The sequence below is a fragment of the Watersipora subatra genome, chromosome 7, assembly GCF_963576615.1.
Source record: "Watersipora subatra chromosome 7, tzWatSuba1.1, whole genome shotgun sequence".
Classification (NCBI taxonomy): domain Eukaryota; kingdom Metazoa; phylum Bryozoa; class Gymnolaemata; order Cheilostomatida; family Watersiporidae; genus Watersipora; species Watersipora subatra.
The window spans coordinates 14072268-14095159 of NC_088714.1; the positions used below are offsets into that span (position 1 = coordinate 14072268).

Below are 22892 nucleotides of genomic sequence, written 5' to 3' on the forward strand. Positions count from 1 at the left end.
TGCGCTAGTGATTACCATGACAAAATGCGACCTATCATAACATACATGCGCTAGTGATTACCATGGCAAAATGCGACCTATCATAACATACATGCGCTAGTGATTACCATGGCAACATGCGACCTATCATAACATACATGCGTTAGTGATTAGGGTGCCTAAAGATAAAAGTATGAACCTCAGTCTAACCAAAATGGTACCTGTTCTCACTTATTGTTTATTTTTGCTATCAGATATTAACACTAACTATAATATTGTGAGTGTAAAGGTATTTTGAAAATGCAGGCAGCTCAATGCACATGCTATAAAGACATGCGTTCATGATATGAGACTGTATACACCTTTTCGGGTGTGAGTATTAAATATTGAGTAATATTCTGTTTTTAAGGATACCATCGTTTAATGTTTGTGAACTTGTAGGAACAATATGAACTTCTGCATAACGCCCTGTATGAGGCTCTAGCCACTAAGGATTTCACCTGCAAACCAGCTGAAATTGAGCGAAAACTCCAAGCTCATCAGAAGAATACAAATTTTGAAATCAGCCATCTCACCAATGAGTTCAGGGTGAGCAATCACTTTTGTCTTTCATTTGAGAGAACTGTGAGCAGCGAGCTAGATGTATGTTTTAAAAGGATACCGCCCGTAAAATGATAGGAACAGAGATGGTTTTTTTCATAACATAATGCGTAGCTTAGTTATGACTGGATATGTGCTTTGAGTCTCACATGCCTACTTTAACAATTTTTGGGCAAATGATTGGCAAGCTAAAATTTTGGAGCAGTGATAGAAACAGTTCAATATGCTACAATGAAGTTGGCTGCTTAAAAACGCAGCAAACATTTTGATAGATTTTATAATAGTTTGGTGATTAATGCTCAAACTCATTTTTATTGATCAAATTTGAGCATAAAATAAAGCTCTGTTCTAGTAAGGTCAAAGGTCACATCTCTTTTGTCTTTGTTATTAGCATGCTATTCAACGATCCAATTCTATCAGCCATTCATACTCAACTGCTAAGCTACCGGAGAACCAAATGAAGAACAGATTTTCAGAGCTACTACCTTGTAAGTTTGCCACTTAACCATGTTTAACAGGTCAAAATGTGCCACACAGTAGGCTGAACCTTTGAGGCGTGTTCACATTGTATATCAGGAGTTGATCTCTTGGTGATGTTTTGTTGACTAGGTGCATCGTGAACCGATGGCATAGCCATTACAGGGGCCAAACTTTCTTGCTATTTGGTCTAGCATCCACACCTTCTGTGCAATGTGTATCACTTCGACCATGGTGATTGGCTGTGGCAATCTGCTTAACCTGTTTTTGCTTTTCATGATAACTGCTGTGAGACTAGTTTTGACTAGTTTCATCGTTTTAGCTATCGCATTGTGTAATTAGAACACTATGTCGCCGACTATTATTCACCAATGTTAATGGGTTTGCGATAGCTCAAACAGTGCTATCATAAACGATTACTGATGTATTGTAATATTAATGTCGACGTACACTGTTTGCATAACGTAAAATATTATCAGCATTATTTTTATTCCCAAAATGGAAATGGCAAAAATCTCTAAGGCCATCGCTTTGTTACCCGCAAAGTTTGCGATGTGACCCGCAAATCCGCAAATTCGGATGATCAGAAAAATATGAAATTCGCAAGCTATTCCATTTTAAACATTTTCGGTACATTTAGTCATACTTATTTTGATTCGAGCAATTTGTAATGCATCGCTATGACCTATTGACCTCTTGTATAGTAATTTTTCCAACAAAGCACCGCGTTGATCCACATCGTGTGAATGTCCAATGAAAAACATTACACGGTAACTCAACAAATGCGCAGCTCCAAATATGTGCCACTTGCATCATGAAGACATAGTGATAGTGTGAATCAGCCTTTACATAAAAACTATCTGTATTTGTCATTTATGATGTCTGAAAAGTTTAGGTCACAGCTAGGTTTAGCTAGAAAATAATCACTCTGTTTCATGCCATGATTACAGTCATCATAGAAGGTTAGATAAACATACAATTCACTAACTGAGGTTAAGGATATCTTTTTGATGTACTCTGTGTCCAGAATCGCGATGTTCTGGTGTTTTAGTGAACTATTAATTATCAGAAAAGCAAAATGAAATGACATCAGGAAAATCCATGAATATTGGTTTTTAAGAAAATTTAAGCTGACCTTTGTAGAGCTTCCTTGACAAAATAACCATTACATCAATCATGGGCTGTTTTAGCGACTTGATAAAAAATTTATACTAGGAAATGAGCCTCCTATTATTATAGGCAATCTTTTTTGTGGTATGCAATTATAGTCATACTTCACAGTGTGTTCCAAAAAGTACCACAAAAAGTAGACTAGATGGCAGCAGGTATACTGTAAACCAAAATAAATTATTGAATGGCCTAATACAATAGCTTAGAGTAAAAGCATAATTTCTGTAAAAAGTAAGTTTTTAAGATTGATTTGAGTATAATTTGAACGAAACTTGGTGAAGAATAAGCTCTAAGATTGTAGCTCTAAGTGATCTTTCGCTGTTTTGTGACGTCGGTTTATCATTGTCAGCCATCTTTATAGACAATTTTATCGTTCAAAACACGAAGCTTTTGCAATGAACTTTTGAAAATGATGCTTTTGTTTACAATTTTTTATTATAGTATCAAAACAACACCAAAAAAGTACTATTTAATATAAGAAAAACGATCATTTTCTACAAATATGGCAGCTTTTTCGTGAATGAGCGCATGTTCAAATGGCTTGATGACGTCAAAAACAGACGATGGATAAGCTTGCCCAACCCTTGATGAGCAATTTTCTGCTAAAAACTTGTTGAAGTTGCGAACTACCGATGAGTGGCAGCTATAAGTCACACTTCACTGCTGATGTCCTTCACAAGCGCTTGATCATTGCTGGTCACTAGTAACCGCCAGTGATTAGCTATTCACTGCTCATCGTAGTAACACATACTGAGCTTTGACAGGTGCTCCCTGGGGTTTCACTCTCAACTTTCATTCTCAAGAGCTCGGCAAAACAAAAAACACATTATAGGGGTGTTTTCATAAGAAAGGGTGTTTTTTGTAGCTCGGTGCAGTGGATAGGGGCCAAACCTGTCTTATAGAGTTCCACACAGTAAAAAGGGCAGTGACTGAGCCAACAAAAGAGGGCAATTAGTCTGTGGTGATGAGGTGATCAGGGGTAGTTTTTTTATTAATTTGTAAGTCAGTGGAAATGGTGCACTTTATAACATCTCAGACTAGCCCTTGGGGATGAATAGAAAAGAGTGAAACACCTGGGCAGCTGTCAAACTGGAAGACACTGCTTACACCGCTAATTTATTCGGTTTCAAAATAAAGCTATATAAATATTGATGTAGCTCTAACAGGTTAACAAAATAATACTGCAATATCCTCAGCTACCATTACTATGAGCACAAGCTAAACCTGTTGGCTCTGTCACATACTTAGTCTTCTGCCAAGAGGAAGTATCATGACTACTGAAAGATCAAATTCATACATCCAAAGCAATAGCAGGAAAGGCTATAAATTAGTCATGTGTATCCGGAGCCATCTAGTAAAGCGTATTTTCCATTCATTGGACCGTGTCACAGTCCAACCAGAACTTTAAAAGGGTTTTAAACCATTCACTGCATACTTGTGTTAATCGTTGAGCAAAGTCAGTTATTGAAACCCATGAAGAAGAATCTGCCAAATAGCATTATAGAGTTACCGTGAGGGCTATGCTGGACCTCTGCAGCTTTATCAACGATGGGTGTTTACAGTAGTACTGTGAGACAACTTTTGTGTTCCCACCTTTGAGAGAACAAAACTGAGAATTCACATTACAAGAAATCTCGTAATGTGAATGTTCACCTAAATGGTTTTAATGCAAAAGTTGTTCTTTCCGGTGGTTTGTAAGAAAAAAATCAACATTCAGTTACTGGTGATAAATATGTACGGCTTAGTTCATCTGGTAATCTATTTTAAAATTTAATAATAAATGAAACGCAATACTTGCATGCGAGAATGATCAGAAATGTTACAGTAAATTAAATTATGAAAATGTTCAATGAAAACGCTTTAGATTGACAAATCAGTATTTATGAATTAAATGCAGCAAAAATTATAAGAATTTAGCAAATACAAAAATCAAGTCCATATCAGTTTTTTTTTTAAATACTTCTTATCAGCTCTGTGCAGATGAACGGCCATTGTCACAAGAGCAGTCAGTGCAGCTTATATTTCTGTTGATTATAAGATCTTAGCTGTTGATAATTTGAGATTATTAAATTTATTGTATAAGCAGTTATAAGAAACTTGCTTGAGGACAACATGGCTTATGCAGCTCTATGACTTTTGAGCTAAACAATGGGCAGACAACTTCAATTTATCACAACCTTAGTTTCCCAAGTGCGCTGAAATTCACTACTATTAATATATGCTAACAACTTTTGCACACTTTGAATCCATTTGTAACTAACTCTTGCCTATACGTAATTGCCCATTTTTGTGAAATCAAAATTCTGTTTAGAATGAGAATGGTCTTGGGCTTCAACCAATTTCCTTTTTTGAACTATACTCAGGAATCTTAGTTTAATGTGTCCACAACAGTCCTCTAAGTATAGCATGCCATCATTGTAAAGTCAAGCATACTGCTGACCAATTATTTATGATATTTGTTATATAGGACATGCTAATGAAATAAGTTTCACTATTATTCAAACCATAAGAATAAAATTTGGCAGCAAAAATTGGTTTCAATAGCTGTTAGCACTACATCGCAAAGAGAAGACAATTCTTATTTGCCTTCAACTTCGATCTACAAGTGACAATAGGTTGCTAGTTGCTGATGCTAAAATACTATTTGTATCAAGCTTTCGCGTTGTCTAGATTAAACACTTGGCAATCTTCCAACATTTAATATGCAGGCTTCAGCCAGTGGGTTGTTTATAGATATGGTAGAGTGATTAACGGGCGTTGGATAGTAGAAAATGTTTTTTACATTTTCCTGACTTTTCTGAAGAGAGAAAAATGTGATTAGCTAACTACTGTGTGCTCATTGGTCGCACAGCAGACAGGCTGCTGGAACACTTCAGACTTATATAAAAAGAGCCAAGGAAGGACAGCCATTAACGACTGTCAGTTGTGTCGTTTGTACAAGCGGATAGACTGCTCTAACTTTCAGCAATGCTTTGCATAGTGTTGGTTGCACCACTCTCTACTCTGTCAGTTCTATTCAACATTGCTGTGACTAGTGACTGTACTTGGAGTTGGTGCAGTTAGCTCAAGCATGACCTTTACCAAACCTTCCTCTGTAGGCGTACATGACAGCATGCTGCAATTCTTGCACTGCTTGACACACAATTGTTACATCAATCAAGTTGTCACTTGGCATTATTTCATGGTTATAAATTGATAAAGCTTATTGAGCGGGCATCCTTCTTGCCTATCCTGTTAATCAATTTGTCATTGATCGAAAATAAACGTTTGCGCAAACTGAAATGAAATTTCACAATATTCGGATCCCTTTGAAAGGAGTATAATTAAAATTGCTGGTTTATTCCCAAAAAGTTATGTAAAGGCTTTGGTTTCATAAATTGGTAGCCAATGTTCAACAAATAAAAAGCAACATCAATCCATTCTTTGAATTGATGATATTTTTGCAGTAAAAATGCTGCATCCTAGTTTGTCAAAAAGCGTCTAGTCTGCCCCGCTGTGATGGGCACAAACTATTCAAGTCATCAATCTACATATTATCTTATCAATATTGTTCAGCTGCTGTCAGCAGGAATGCATCCAGTCGAATTCTCATGTTGAAATAAACCTTTTAATAAAAGTTTGCTTTCATATCAAAGTCCTCAAGTCGGTTAAGCTCTGACTATTGTTGGCTTTGAATAACGAAAGTGCTTCTGTAGATTTAGCATGACACGGTCTCAAAACACAAAACAGCAAGATAGCTTTAAACATACAAAAACCTAACAAACCCTTTGACTCACCACCAGAGACGTTGCGCGTGTAGTTAAAGTTTGAATGTATAGCGTAGCAAACAACACTTCTTAGGTGAGAGCATTGGCTTCTCAAAACGACAATTTGCAAGCAAACATTTTTGCAATTTTATAGATAGTTCTTGCCCTACTTCAAATTCCCACTTTGAGTGAATCTTTCAACAGGAGAAATACACTATCACATAAACAAGCACCATCATATATATAATAATAGACATAGGAAATTTCACTGCTTAGTGAATTTAGGACAATTTAGCAATTTATCTTAGATATACATAAGTATAAGCTAAATTGTGCTAAGTTCGCTTAGCAGTAAAATTCACTGCTGAGTGAATATATATAGGCTATATATATACACATATATATAATTCTTTAAATTGGTCTGTCTGTCCTTTGGTATGTTCAGCTATACCTATTAAATACTTGGCATTAAAATTTTGCAATCTCCTGGATTTGAACTCCCGAATATCACAACCACAGGTTGGTAAGCCAATTGCCTAAACACCAGTATACGATGGCTTCTACGTAGCCCAGCTCTAACTATATACTGTATACATTCTTTTCTCGATAGCATACACTAAAGACATATTAGTTAAAACTTTATTAATTTTATTAACTCTGGAACACAATGCTTTTTTGCATTTTCAAAAACTTTAATTTCCAGTTTTTCGTAAGGTTCAATTAAAAAATCGGCAAAGGCCAATACTTTTTATGCAGACAATTGTATTATCTTGAGTAGGAATGACTTCTACATTCTCTCTCCGTTCAGTCAGACAATGACAGTCCGATATCCCATTTTTCCATTTGTACCAGTGTCGAGAGGTACCAGTGTTATCGTACTCAAAGTTTTAATGGATAGCTTCTGCTGGAACAGTAACCTTTTTTATACACAGGCACGTTTATGCACAAATTGTTATTATTAATTCAATGATTTAATTTTAAAAACACTTTTTTTCAAGTTATACCATAGAAGAATTTCAAAACAAAAAAAGGATAACAGTTGAACAATAAAATCAAACAAATGGTTTGACACATACCATTTAAAATATCTTTCTCTGCTAAGATAACAGATATTAGATGTAAGATTATTAAAGCGGCTAGCAATGATATTCTTAAAATAATTGTTGGTCATATGCAATTCGCTCATATAAGTTACGGTGAAATGTGCTGAAAAATTGAACTGTCATGTGACTATAATAGCTGTCATGACACAAACCATGTAACATTTTCCAAACTTTATAGTTGGCATAAAATAAACATTTAGCATAAGTAAAGTGTACTTTTATTACTATAAGCGTTTGAGTTGATCGAGGCCATTTTATTTCTTCATCACATGATGGTTTTCTACCATATTTCATAAATCTTGTGACTCCTTCCGATGAGAGTTTGTCTATTAGTAATTGACTGTTTTTAAGACCAAAGCTTGTTGGAATGAATAGAGAAAAGTTGTGTCAGTCTTATCCAATTACATGGTAATGTATCGTATGCTTTCAGCTGACCACGTGATGCCATATCTTCTCAACGGTGCCAATGGAAACTACATCAATGCAGTCATTGTTGATGTGAGTATTCAATCCATATACAGTTATATTGTCTTGAAACTCTATGAAAATGGAGCTACTGATTGCTCAGCGGTAGCTTAAAAGACAGCCCATAGGCAGGCTTCAGGCAGATAATAATAGACATGAGGAAGACTAAACGAAGGTCATATATGTTGCTTTATATGAGCAATTACTTATGAGTTGTCGTATCTACCAAGTGGTCTTATAAATGTCTCTGTATATTACAACACCTGTTACCTGAAACACTTTAGTTAGTGACACATGTAGAGATGTGATTAAGCGAGCTGCTAAAATCTTTCCACCGTAAAATACTAGCTCATACATTTTTGAAGCCTTCATTCAACAGACCATGATTGTAATTAATTTTCTGTGTTTACTGCTGAGTTAGTTATTAAGTAGCCACTAAATTTCTTTGTAAAATGTAAACAGCTACATCCAATTCTTAGGGGTTCTTTTGGAGTTATCCTTGCTTGACATGCTTTCTTATCATGTTTCTAACAATTGGTTTATTTTCAACCTAGTTGTTCAATAGAGTTAATGGATACCGACACATAAACGCTGCACTCATTTTTCTGCCTTAGCACACATGTAGACCATCCAACAATTTCCTATCAAAACTCTCATGCAAACAGCATAGATGATGCAGCGAGACAGCATCACAACCAGTAATGCCTACTAAAATATGCTGCCTAGTTTAAACTGGAGACTGTTCATAAACATATTTAGAAGGGCTGAAGCAGGCTATTTTAGTTGGTTCCTTACAAAAATACCACGTGAATGCTAGTAAGCTAGGTTATGCAATAGTACTTTCTTCACATATCTGGGAAATGAATTTATTACTTTTCAGTATGGTTATGCAACAGAAGAGTAGTAAGACATTTTTAAAAGCTTTAAATTTAAAATCACATTTGTAGTAGATGTATCAGTTTACATATAACTAAACGCTTTTGGGTGCTTCACTTTATACTATAGATAGATACATGTGTTATGGGTATATTACTTCGTTGATGCGTAAAAGCAGGCAAATGCTGTGTTTATATTAGCTAAAATATCAAGAATAATGGATGGCCTCCTGCAAACAGTACTCTACGCTCTGTGAATAGTGTAGAGTTGTATATATAACTAGAGTGTTGGGATAGGTTAACCTTACTTATGTTTTTTTAGATTGATGTTTTTCTCTAGAGTCACTACAGGTCTGTTTTATGCTGCTGCACTCTTCACAATCACAAAACAGGCCTGTAGTGACCACAGAAATGAACAACAAACTGTAACAATATAAGTATATTTAACCCATTCAAACACTTTGGTTAAATTAAAACATATGTATACCATCAAAAGGATAACCTTGCAGTATTTAGTTAGTTCTAAAGCTACACATAACTCCATAACCTATGTTGGGAATCGTCTGATTAACTTGTACACAAACCACCTCAGAAACCTTTCAACTATGAAAGTAACTTAAGAGTTATGTTCTCTTATAGTTATTTTTGTTTTTACTTGCTCGGGCACGTATGCAAAAGCGATAATCTGTTATCTGTAGAGCTATCAAGAGAAGAAGCAGTGGATAGCCACCCAACTTCCATTGTCCAACACAATCGCTGACTTCTGGCAGCTGATTCTAGAACAGGAAATATCCATTGTTGTTCAGTTGGAAGGCTGTCAGGTTGGCAATAGACTGTGCAAACTTCCTTGTCGTACATGCAATGTGTAACGTCTGCAAATATTATACGCTTTAACTACTGTTTGCTCTGAGCAAAACAAACATGTTTTGGAGAACAGCATGGGAGTGTTTTTGCAACTAGTTTTGGCAATGAAGTGCTGATGGTAAACAATGGTAGTGACTTGAAAGCCAGCATCGTATATAATTAGAGATCTTTGCTTTCTCAGATGAATTATGCTTAAACATTGCTAGCTTCCTTTGGTTACCTTACTTCCTTTTTATTTGAGTTATATAACAGAAAAAAATAATCTAATCATTAAAAAACTAAAATGCAATTTTCAATTTTTAAACACTTTGAAGCCTGCACTCAAAATAATTTGAAAATTTGTTTTCCTACCTCATCTTGAACCCGAGAAAACTTGGCTGCATAGTTTTGCTTACGCAGGGTTTCTAAATTCTAGTCACTTTCTGCGTAATACATTTTTAGTATAATGTTGAAGTTGAATCGACTATTAGCTCCTGAGGTATCGCCAAAATACCGAGGGCACTTCTAATCAGCAACTGATAATTGATAAATGGCTGCTGACAGAACACTGGTTTCTAATGATACACTTATTGAAATTCTTGGTAATGAAGATCAAAAATAGGCAAAACTAAAAAGCTCCTTATCAGCAACAAAAGCTTTAGGCTATAAGTATTTGTTTTTAAATTCATAACAAATATACAAACTCTGTTGGACTTGGTGTACTGTAATCGTTGTTTTTTAGTTGTCTGTGAAGTTTTACTTCTTTAAAATTGTGTGAAAAACTATTTGCTCTATTTGATTTTTGTTTTTTTTATTGAGTTCTCAGAGGTTGGAGCGTCAATATGATATTCAGTTTCAAAAGGAACTGTGCTATTCTAAGGAACTGTGCTATTCTAAGGAATTGTGCTATTCTAAGAGGTTGTGCTATTCTAAGGAATTGCGCTATTCTAAGAGGTTGTGCTATTCTAAGAGATTGTGCTATTCTAAGAAGTTGTGCTATTCTAAGGAATTGTGCTATTCTAAGGAGTTGTGTTATTCTAAGAAGTTGTGCTATTCTAAGGAGTTGTGCTATTCTATAGAATTATGTTGTTATTCTAAGTGTTTTCACAGTTGATGCAAAGTTTTAATACTGTCTAGGATCAGGGGACCTGCTTGCATATATCAAATTAAGCTTCAAATAGTTAATTTGCCAATAAAAGTAGCATCAATCAAATAATATCATGCAAGTATAATATTCATTTAATTTGAAGCACTGTTATGAAAAAGCATAGTAGATCAGTTATTGAACAGAGCAGCATGCTGTAATAAACTTTAATGCTGTTGATACAATGTCTAAACTTGCTGCAATAGATACACACATCTAATTATAGAAGGTCTAAACTTGCTGCAATAGATGCACACATCTAATTATACAATGTCTAAACTTGCTGCAATAGATACACACATCTAATTATACAATGTCTAAACTTGCTGCAATAGATACACACATCTAATTATACAATGTCTAAACTTGCTGCAATAGATACACACATCTAATTCAAAATCTCCTTCAGCAGACGCCATTTTACCCGATGAAAGACTCGACTACGATGAAAGTCAAGCCATTCAACATCACAAGAGTGCAGTCAAGCACCAGAGATGTTATGAAAGTCATAGAGATAAACCTAGAGACAGGCAATGTAAGTGCTTGTTTTGAAAGTTCAGTGAACTAGCGGCTAATTGTTGACTGATAGACTGAAAGTCATCGCTTTGCAGAGTCTCAAGCATGTCAGCCTTGTATGCTGTAAACCAGTGATGGCTAAATGACTAGATTTGGATCCAGATCTTTGTATTTTAGTGGATCTTTTAAGTTGGCTGTCAAAAAAAGTTTTGAAACTTTCTTTTAAAAATTCAGTTTGAAAAATATTTGTGTGAACTTTTCTTAGAATTTTTGTAGATTCATTCTTTTCGGCAGCGATTTTTGTTAAAAAACAATCATAGAATATGTCTCACAAATACTCATCTTTATGAACTTTGAGAGTGGCTGTAAGTAGCAGGAAACCGCGTTTTGGTACTATTGTGAAGTCAAAGCCCACTCATAATTTTTCTCACTGATATCAAACATATTTATTATAGCACATTCATTCACTGACTTTTCGCCGAATTACGTATAATAATAAGGAAATTTAAATTGTATTTGAAACCTTGTTTTAAGATATACATAAACAATTGCATGTTTATGTATGGTAAAAAAGAGAAATGCGCATCTTCAGCTCGTTGTGGATCTTTAATTTGTGAGATTTGGCTGAAACGGATCATGTCCAAAATCATTTGGCCATCCCCGTTGTAAGCTATATTTATGAAGAACTGCTAGCGGGTGAAACAAACAAAACAGGGAATGAAATCTATAAGATGTGCACTCGAACAATTCTCAGTCTCTAACGTTGGAAGCCTACATACATGTTGTCCTTAGCATTAGATTGTAAGAGTTTGAACTGTGTGTTGGTTAGTTGATTGGATGTCAAGCGATTTGTAGTTCTTTAGGCTAACTAAGGAGGGATTGTAGGATGCTTGGATTTAATTTTTGGATCTATGGAATTCTGGAAATGAATTTCATGACAACGTGTAGAGCTACACTTGATTGGCACAAACTGTGTCTTTGAATATATATAATAACACGAGTCGCTTCTATCCGCTATATTTCCACGATAAGTAGAATCCACAATATTTCATCATCCGCCAGATTAAATTGACAAAAACCTGCTAAATAAGATAACTTTGTCACTCGCAAACTTTTATCGAACGTTTCACACATGCGAAAGATGATAACGGCCCTTGCGGATTATGCGCAAGAAAATACTACGTGAACTCTTCCATTTTTAACATTTTTCACAATTTGTATGTTCCTATTTTGAAAGCGAGCTGCTGAGCGACACAAGAACGCACCGCTAATATTTATGTTGTAGAATTCCTTACCTTTTTTAACAAAGCACCCACGTTAATCCGCATTATGTGAATGTCCATTAAAAAACCTTATCGTGCAGTAACTCAATGTGCGCACAATTCCCAATCCACATCAACCGCACAATAGAAACATAGTGAATTATATGCTGCGTGGCTTTGCTTTATGTTGCATTTAGACCTGTGTATTTGGCTCTGACTATTATCTGCTGTCTTTGAACATCACCACTGGTCTGGTGTCTCATGGTACTTATCACGTGTCTTGCAGACATCTGTCTCTGTTGACATTCTCGCTCTGAACGGCTGGCTATCAGAATCCTTGCCAAGCTTAAATGCAGTACAGTCCTTGTGCAAAACATTGCAAAGTATGAAAGAAGAGGTTCCAAGCCAGAAGATCTGTGTCACATGCTTGTGAGTTTCATGGGAAGTTATGACCTTCCTTGACCAATGCATGAGATGAATTTCAGGAAATTGGCTGGTTAAATAGGATAGAATTAGGTACTTTTTGATGCTAACTTATTAATTAAATGGTCTTTGCTTGAGATTTTGTCTAACATTATCTGATGATCTGTCACTCCTGTCAATGATGTAATGGTAAAACGAAGATGATCTTGCTAGAAGGCAAGCTCAGACAACGGTTTAAAAGGCAGGTGTGTGTTTGTAAACATTCAATACTCATTAAAGGCTGTGGTAGCCTATGTAAAGTTTGGGCTTTGAACAAGTGGTTTGCAGAATTCTTTTATGTTTTTAAACATTTTCCATTACTGAGCAATTTGAAAACTTTTTTCCAAGGTGCTTTTAGATTTCCTACACACTCTAAAGGCGGCACATCCCTGATCATTTCTATTACCGAAACCCATACTGCTGGTCAGGGCAATCTCGGACCCCTCTTGTGATGATTTTAAAACAAAATAGGCTCAAAGCATAATAAAAAAACATTCATAACCACAATATATGAAACCAATGTTATTGGAAGGTCATCCTACAAATGATTGGAAAGCAATGAAAAACATGTCAAACGATACCTAAGAATGAAAGCTGTTATTTACAAGGTATCAACTTATAATCTGTGATTGCTTTTTATTGAAAAACCCAGTATATGCCAAGCATCATGATTTTTCATTATTTGAACTTATTGATAGATAAGTTACTTACTAGTTAGAAGCAATTCCAACTAAGATATTTTTGTGGCGACAAATACACTTCTATTGTCTTCATGATTGATCTTTGCACCCCTGCAAACAACAGCTTGAACCCCTAACGACAGGAGGCATGGCATATAGAGGATAACTCCATAAACGTGGATTTATATTCTATATGCCATGCTACTTTCAGCAATATGTGACAGGCACAATAACTACTCTATCAAAGAACTGTCACAAAACAATAACTACTCTATCAAAGACTGTCACAAAACAATAACTACTCTATCAAAGAACTGTCACGAAACAATAACTACTCTATCAAAGAACTGTCACGAAACAATAACTACTCTATCAAAGACTGTCACAAAACAATAACTACTCTATCAAAGACTGTCACGAAACAATAACTACTCTATCAAAGAACTGTCATGAAACAATAACTACTCTATCAAAGAACTGTCACGAAACAATAACTACTCTATCAAAGAACTGTCACGAAACAAATAAAACCAATGTTTAACGTATACTGATTGTGTGAGTCAAAGGCTGAGTTATCATAGCCTAAAAACATGAAACTATTAACAAACCTCTCAAGACAATGCTTTTAATGCTACCTGGCAACTTGTGCGCTTCTTCACTTCCAACAAACTTTGGACTAAGTTCTTTTGTGTAAATGTTAATAAGGGAGTTGCTTGCATACTTTTTTAAATTCTAAAACTGACTTTGATCTCATTGCGGTAGAATGTATATAAACCTGTTAACGGCGTCTGTTCTTAAACCACAGCTGTTAAATCTGCCAGTACTATCGCCGAAATGATAATAGCAACTAGTCGCTTCACTTTACGAACTTATGCATTGCTTCTACGCTATTTATTAATCTTTAGCGTATCATTGGCTTTATCACGCTAATTCCGTCATCAGCCCTCAAACTAGCAACTACCTGGCTCTTCTGAATATGCTTAGGCGAGGTGATTGGCATTTGAAGGCCTGGCGTACTCCCCACTCTCATATCCCTGAATTTAGGGAGTCTGAAAACACCTTTAAACATGAACTCGTACTAAAATTTTGCAGGTTTTACCAACAATTATTAGTATTTTTCTATCATTTGCTATTGTTTTTGATGTCTGAGATGATCTGATTGCCAGGATGTTTCAAGATTAGTATTGATAGAGCTTGATGGCGTTTAAAACGCTCAGAAGAAAAATACAAGCCGTTATGACATCACCAGTTGTTGTCGTTGTTATAGTTAACATCGTCTATTGCGTTCAAGTCGAAGAGTTACGTCTCTAATCTGTTGATCTCTTTGCAAATATAGACATCATAATCACACTTCACTTGATCTGAGTGTTTTAATCACGATCAAGTTTTGTTGATTTTAATCTTGAAATCACAATGCATCCTGGCAATCAGATCACCTCCAACAGCAAAAACAATAGCAAAAGATACAAAAATACCAATACTTTTTATAAAATTTGTTAAAAGTTTTGTGCAAGCTCATCCATGATGAGTGGTTCTTAGCATAATGTGTAAATTAAAAGACCAAAGACTAGCTAAGTGAGCGGAATTGTAGCTCAGGCTCACTTGGTCTATTTTTTAAAAAGTTTCAATGGTTGCTTTCTTCACCATAGTAAATACAATGCAACTGACTTGATTGCGCTAAATATGGCAACTATTTTTACAACGGAAATTTTGCTGCTAAATAAAAATTGTTATTACCAAAAAAGAAACGATTTGTAGCCATAGTGTCCAAACGATAAAATCAACAATAGCGCAGTCTAAGCAATCACATTGTATGTACTATCTTGAGTTTTACTAGTACTTTTATTGTGTGTCGTGATACGTTTCTTGGACTACACCAATTGCGAAAGCTGCTAGAGTCATGCTTGCTAATAATTTGTTTATTATGTACGATTTCGGTGTGCATGCACAACTCTGACAATTCTGTGAATTTCGGCCGAACAATTCTGTGTTTTTTGTACATTTAGTGATTCCGGTCAGAACCAATGAAAAAATTGTTAGGTGTGGCCGTACCTTTAGTTTGCTCATATGCACATTCTTTCCCATCATAAAAACAGTCAAATAACTCACGCTGTTATTTTTGTTAAAAACGGTCATTTGATGACTTTGATGACATTTTGTAAACTCATTCATGACAGGGATGGAAGCAGAAGATGTGGGTTGTTTATCTGCGCTTACAACGCTTTAGAGAGGCTCGAAACAGAGCAGATGGTTGATGTCTACTATGCCTCAGTCATGGCTAAGCAGAGAAGGCCACAATTCATCCCCACTATTGTGAGTGCATTTGTGACAGTGTAGATTGGAGAGAAAATATTGTGGATACGAATTAACACTTAAAATGATGTTCACAACGTCATTTTATGAGGACGAATCTCTAATGATGCCTCATAACAAAACTTGTTTGGAGCAAAATCTGTCAGATCATGACAATCAAGTAATGTTAAGTTTTAATCTAGGGAAGAGGACCGATTTGATTAGGTAGTTATAGCTTTTCTCGCCTTCTTATTGGATAAATCAGATTTGTGCTATTGGTCAACTGTTCTAAGCTGCTGGAAACTAATGATGTTCAGTCTTGTAAAATTTTTAGCTAGCAAAAGCTGAAATGGCGTCAGACGGGAAAGCGAGAGAAAATTTGGCAAGGTGTGACCACGGAGATAAATTTTATATTTTATTCAAAATATCATTAGAGATTTGTCCTCGTGCGATGCAATAATTTGGGATGTTTTTGTGTGCCAGTTAGTTGAACAACTGAAAGTTGTTCTGCCTCTCACCCGAGTTCAACCAAACTGCAGGAGCTAATTGGTGAGCTTCTTTTTTACTGGTGACAAGCTTCTCAAACTGGCAGCGGCTTGATACAGACTACAGAGCTATATTTCGTTGCAAGTGTATCCATACCGACCTATCAACAGCTAGTAAAACCTCTACTAGTCATAAAACGGTCAGCTGTTAAGAAAGTGTGGAGTTTTTCAAATATCAGCTAGTGAAAACAATGACTAAGCGTAGATCCTCACGTATAAGCCAACCCTAGAAAGACAGCCTCAGCACGGCGAATTTTATCAACATTCACATATAAGCTGGTCCTACAAATCGTAATATGCCCCTATCAAAGCAGAAGGTTGCAGAAGAGAATGAATGCATTGCGTACGATGAGCGACGTATTGCGAGCTGACAAAGTGTTGGCAATGGCTTAGAGCCACATGTAGTGTTGCTTAGCAAGCTTCATACAAAAGGTTTCTGATTGGGGAGTAGTTAATTAATTAGAGCATGTGTCTGCATGTAAATGAAAGGAAACTATCACCAGTCCGCATCGAGCCAATGGAAAACATGTGTACAGTCCACGCCTAGCTTAGTTCTGCTTGACAGAAGTTTTTCGCAATTGTTCGCCGTGATGACAAACCGTGTCAGACACATTACAGCTACATCGGTTTCACCAAATGTAGATCAATTGAATTGTGATGGTTTTATATTGAAAATAGTAATAGTGACAGCGTATATTTATCTTTGGCCGTAATAACATCATTGTAAGCTATAGTGATAACTCGTCCCACCTAGAACGTGCTCAACTTGTCACCTGCAAGGCAAAAATGTAGCAGGTTACTAGCCGCATGGTAAACATTGCTTGACCTGTAGTTATTGAAATAAATTTAGCCTGATATAATTTGTTTGAGTGCGACCAGAGGTATGTGCATATAAGCCAACTCATTAGTTTGGTAAATTTTTTAGCGTTCTAAACTTGGCTTATGTGTGAGAATCTATGCTAATCATCTCATTCACAACACTGCAGTATGCAAATGATAACCTTTAGTTTACAAGTATCTAGAGAACTCATGAATGCTTGTCCCGTACCATGCTCCATGGTAGATATGTTTTCACTATTTTACCTTGTTTTTTTTGTTTTCGGTTATTCTTCCAGAACTCCTCTAGGGTTTGAATCGAAAGCTCAAAAGCACTCGCAATATTCTCAAAATATAGAATCAAAAAGTTTACCCACAATCCACCAATGTTTTGTTGAACCATTCAATGAACATTCTTATATTGTTTTACCCAGGAGCAGTACGAATATCTCTACGAACTGCTGCACCACTACACAAATTCCTTTGCGGAGTACGCCAATGTTTGATAGGAGGGATGGATGTCTTCACTTCTTCCATAGATACAAGCGTATATACACATATTGATTTCGGGTTTTACGCTAAAAAAATATTTCTGTATTTTTAGATGTATGACTGTATTGCCTTACAATAATGCGAAGAAGCCTGTATAATCAACCAGAAAATGGCTTTAATCATAGCTATAGACAATAAAACCTGTGTTCTAAGCAGGCCTTACTTTACATATAACTTTAAAACATTCTTTATAACGCTCATTGATATTGATTTTATATTATTACTATGACTCATGCACATGCCAAAATTTCTATGTTTGCATATTGAAATATTTGAATTAAAAGCCTTAATATGTGAAAATATTACATTGATTTCTTCACATGCACAAAGGATTATGAAGTATGTGAAGATGGTTTGATTGCGAAGCAAGAATGGACTTGAGCTGGCATATAGAGGCAGGGAATAAGCAGAGAGTGTGGTAATACACGATTGATTCGTGCTTACAACTTATGATTATAACATATTTTAGTTAACATATGACAATATTTTATTCAAACACTTGGGCAAACTATATACAGGTAAAACAAAAGAAATGTAAATGCACTTGCCATCATTCAGCGAACCTGTGCCATGCACTGGCAAGTCTCAGAATTTACTTCTCCTGCAAGCAAAGATGAATAGTGAATTGAGACATCCAGTTCAGTATGCTAATCTAACATGCAGACGCAATTAAAAAGGGCAAACACCGTAAAACCTCTATTTGAATGCTATCATTATTTGAACGCCGCTTATATGTAATCCCCACTAAAGGAAAAGGGTTGAAAATAGAGCGTCACCCTTTAACTGAATGTGACGTCTATTTGATCGCCGTTTTGACATTCTTTGATCTTTAGGAACCTGTAAGAGCAAGTAATTAGATGGAAAATGGTGCTAATAATGGCTCGGTTACATCATCATCAATTAATTCTTTCTTGTTCACTGCTTGCATCGAAGTTTGTTTTCTAACTCAAAAGCTTACAGTTTTTTCTGTAGGTTTGAAATGTGCGCCATAGAAAGAATTTATAACTGTATCAAACTAATAGTAGTAGTTCCTTGTTTAATGGGATCTTGATATTCCTTCGTATGTGAAAAACGGTTTAAAATTACGATGGAATCTGTGCAACAGTTTTCAGACAATAACTAGTGCATAGCGCATGCGGCCAAAAGTTTTTCAGTACTTTGAAAAGTTTTTTAAATAGCAAAGCGTGAAGTTTCGCTCTGCTAAAAAATTGTTTTGCTAATAGTGACTAGTTTAGCGATGGAGAAGAAAAGTTGAGGTCACCGGACACTGTGGAAGGTAGGTATTGATTGAACAGCCAGAGGACGAAATGGTTCTATATGAAAGCAACAAATATTAATTTTAGTGAAAATATTTTTCTTTAAAAATGTTAATTTTTTTCTGCATGTATGATAACTATGGTTTATGTCATTTGTTCTTGAATATATATATGTAGCATTTGATAGATTGTTACTATTATATAATTAATAATTTTGCAGGTTTATGGCATATTACAGCGCACCCTCAGGATACGATTACCCTGATATACGATTTTTTCACCTGACGAAGTTGAACATGATTATTTTTTCACCTCACCCTATGAGTTTTATTACACCATACGAATTCAACAAAATATTTGCCCAAGTTTAAATTTGGCAGTCGGTATGGTATGCTTATTATGTATGCCAAAATAACAAAGACACCGAAATGCTAATCGATGAAAATATTGGTCATCGTGTCTCTTTCGACTAAAAGAGACACGATGACCAATTTCTCTCAGTTCAGCAATTCTCGTTGGTAAAATGGCAAAACTTTGCCTTTAAAACCAGTAGCAGGTTGGAGTTGTGATCCCTTCAAACAGAAGGGCAGACAACTTACTTAAGCTGCTAACGACGACCCACTTCATTAGAAAACCTGCATCGTTCGGGCTTGTTGCATTAGACTGAAAACGGTTTTAAAAAGGTTCGCTAAAAGTTATAGCAAAAGTGAAGACCGAAACTGATAAGTGGTAAAATTTTAGTGATAAAAAATTGAAATTCAGAAAAATAGTTTAAAATGCATAGTAAAACTCAGCTTCAAGTGTGTGTGTGTTTAGTAAGCTAAACTTATTTGAGGTGAATTCATAGTTTATGTTATACGTACGACTGTCTTGAAGGCAAGAACTCCCTACGGTACGTACTAGTTCTACTGATTGTCCATGTTGTACATAGCAACGTTACATGTTATTGCAGATTACACTCACTAAATACATGAAGGTTACTGTAGGTAAATTACAAAGGTTAACACACCATTTTGTTACAACTTTTTAATATGTGCAGCCCTTATATACAATTTTGACCGGTTTTAACCAGGGGATGTTAGCATTATATTTATAATCATTATGGTTTCTACACTTCTACGGATGACATTTCACCATACGACGTCAACCCTGGAACGGATCAAAACTGTATCTTGAAGGTGAACTGTATTTGATAGCAAAATTGTGATTATATAAACCAGGCTTACAATGGATCGACGCTCATAAATTCTCTTCTATTGCACATAAGACACCAGTTTTGGCTGCAAACTGTAGCAAACATATCAATGAGTGAGCTTTGAAACAGCACTATTAAAATGACTATAAAATAAAAATAGGCCTTCAAGTTTAGAATGAAATAAAAATTTGAAAATATACAAATTGCATCACAGACCATAAGATCATCACAGGTTAATTGCAAGCAATAGATATTAACTGGTAGAGATACTTCTCAAATTCCCAATGCATATTTATTTAGGGCCATTTAGAGATCTACGGCAAACTGGAAGTAAGTTATGGCAGATTTATTTGCATCCAAATAGGATAATGTTGCTCCGCCCGAAGGAGAGTTCAAAATATAGGCGGCAATCATTTCACCTGTGAAAGGATTAATTTATTTTCCCAAAATTCTGACAAGCTGTTTGAAAAATAAAATGGCAGTTTCTAATCGAACGTCACCTCTAATAAAACGCCACTACAAGAGGATTGAAAAATAGAGCACCATTGCATTGAAATAAAGGTTTTACGGTATGTATGTAGCTCTGTAGCAGTTTATTTCCATTAACTAAAATAAAATGAATAGTGTATCAGAAGATGCACTTGCCTGCACAAAATTGTGCTTAAAATTGCAAAATAAAAGAATACAGCCGGGTAGAGGCTAAGCAAGATCAAGCTTAGACTAACTCCTCTCGCAAACACAAACAGTCGCTGTGTACAATATTTTCAGGACATTCGATTTTAAAATCTCACTGTCACACAAATGATGCTTTTAAACAAAAACTTGTGAGTTATTTAGAGCTCAGACTAACACGACTAAGGCTATAACATGCCATTGTCTTCTAGAGAGCCTATCCGCGAGGATTGTAACCATGAACAAATGCCATTGAAAATATTGTCAGAAAAGTCGCCAAATGCTAATTTGCGCAAAAAATCTCAGAGATATTTTGCTGACTACAGAAAACTACATGAAACATCCATTTGATGTAAATAATTTATATAAAGTTTTTGCTTCGAATTAAGTAAAAAATTCCTCTAACATAGGTTCTCAAATTTGATTTAAAGAATGAGTGTTCTACAGTCAGCCTTAAAATATCGTTTTCTCTCTTTCTGCACTTGGGAGAGAAAACGACGCGCATGGGCATGTCTGTTATACATACATGTATATACAAGTAGTCTAGTCTGCTCGGTGTTTCAATAAAGCAGAGAGAATGAGTAGCAGCACAGTTATTCATAAATTCGGAAAGGGGGTCAATGGAGGGTCTGTCTACCGAGTGGAATGTGATGAGGTGGAGTCTTCTTGATAAGTATTTTATCCTAATTTCTAACTCTGACGTGAAAAACAAGGACGCGCAGACTGACATCATTATTATTATTGTAAGGACATATTTTTGTTTCAATTCATTTTAGAAATGTTTAGCATTTTTTCATGTTTTTCTTTGCAGCATAAATCAATAATGCTCCTACAACGTAAATGATCCGTTCCAGTAACGTTTACATTTTTATATGAACAGTAAAATACATATCAATTGGTTAATCTGTTCCAAGATCTTTCCAAACTCAACCCTTTGGCAATACAAAAAGAGAAAAACTAGACTTAACTTTTTAATTTGTTGTCTGTACTGTAACTGTAATATTACTAGTTTGCATCGCCAACTTGTCTCCTTTTTCTGATCAATATCACTGGTTTTATAAACAATGATTGCTGTAAATTTCCAATAAGTTGATGGTAAATACACATATTTGACGTCCATTTACAATGATTTGTTCATTTTTTCCTAGAGAGAAAAGTTTATTCTGGAAAGTAAAACTAATAAAAATATTTTATACATCTACAATAAAGCCAAACAAAATTATATTTTACATTAAAAAGAGATGTGTCTATTGGTTCGTCGTCTACCTGTATCCAGGAATCAAGGTTAGAATAAAATATACCTTTCGGCGATATTGCCAACTCGTGACATTCAGATTGGTCGACCGACACTGTAACACCCGCACCAATCTATTGCCTTCAAGTATTTATTAACAATTGCGCATCTACATATTCTCTGTTATGTCCGACACATCTGAGGATCTATCATGATGAACTAATATTTCACGGAAGTCGTATATATTATAGTTATAACGCTATGCGTATTTCGTTTCTTATCACAAGCGTGGCGAGATATGTTAATATTCAAAACTAATTTGAGAAGTTGTCCCCATTTGACACTTTAAGTTACGTGGAATTTTCAGGTAGTATGAAGCATAAAAACTTTGGATAAACTTTTTATAATATCTTAAATTTACTTTATAGGAGGTATCCGTTGTAGGAGCGTCTACTCTACTGCTTAAAAATGGGAAAAAAATCGATTTAAATTGACATCGAAGGCTTGCAGTCTCTTAGCTTAACGTAAAATTACAGTACTCATGAAGACTAAAATAGTTGGAAATGATAAGGTAAAAGAGAAAAGTTGTTGATATAAACCAATAACACCGCTGTTACTGTACAATCTTAAAATTAAAAAGTTGAAATTAGTTTGTCCCATTTTAAAATGCCAAAGGGATGAGTTTGAGAAGATCTTGGAACAGATGAGGCAATTTACATTTTTCAATTTGTATAACGGAAAATCCCCGTAACGTAAATAATCTCGGAATGAATTATTTACGTTGTAGGAGCATCTACTGTATTTCTGAAATTATTAGAATTCAGTATGTGTGTCTTCAAAAAAAGATAAGGCGGGACTTACATCCATTTTAGAAAGATAACGTCTATACTCTGCCATCTGCGCTTGCTGTTGCATAGGACTGATGGGCCATGAAGGACTGTTTCCAGATGACTAGATAAGACAATGACTCAACATGTACTGCTCTTAGATTGCGAGTAAAAATGAACA

At 35.4% G+C, this 22892-nt stretch overlaps 2 protein-coding genes across 5 annotated transcripts in view; one reads left to right on the forward strand and one right to left on the reverse strand.

The window, feature by feature from the left end:
• The window catches only part of LOC137401193 (receptor-type tyrosine-protein phosphatase mu-like), a 92041-nt gene extending 74214 nt beyond the window's left edge, over positions 1-17827 (forward strand). For 2 of the 3 annotated variants that reach the window (XM_068087584.1, XM_068087582.1), the window contains 8 exons: positions 421-567; positions 971-1067; positions 7506-7573; positions 9114-9236; positions 10812-10937; positions 12467-12609; positions 15500-15635; positions 17410-17827. In XM_068087584.1, coding sequence (XP_067943685.1) covers positions 421-567; positions 971-1067; positions 7506-7573; positions 9114-9236; positions 10812-10937; positions 12467-12609; positions 15500-15635; positions 17410-17481 — 912 coding nt within the window. In that variant the 3' untranslated portion in view covers positions 17482-17827. The remainder of the gene's footprint in view (positions 1-420; positions 568-970; positions 1068-7505; positions 7574-9113; positions 9237-10811; positions 10938-12466; positions 12610-15499; positions 15636-17409) is intronic. The other variant, XM_068087585.1, reaches the window with a different exon arrangement.
• A 169-nt stretch (positions 17828-17996) lies between these two features.
• LOC137401134 (ubinuclein-2-like) overlaps positions 17997-22892 on the reverse strand; it is a 37231-nt gene continuing 32335 nt past the window's right edge. For both annotated transcript variants that reach the window (XM_068087506.1, XM_068087505.1), the window contains exons 22-23: positions 22746-22835; positions 17997-18128 (exon numbers count right to left, since the gene is read on the reverse strand). In XM_068087506.1, the coding sequence (XP_067943607.1) occupies positions 18120-18128; positions 22746-22835 (99 nt within the window). In that variant the 3' untranslated portion in view covers positions 17997-18119. The remainder of the gene's footprint in view (positions 18129-22745; positions 22836-22892) is intronic.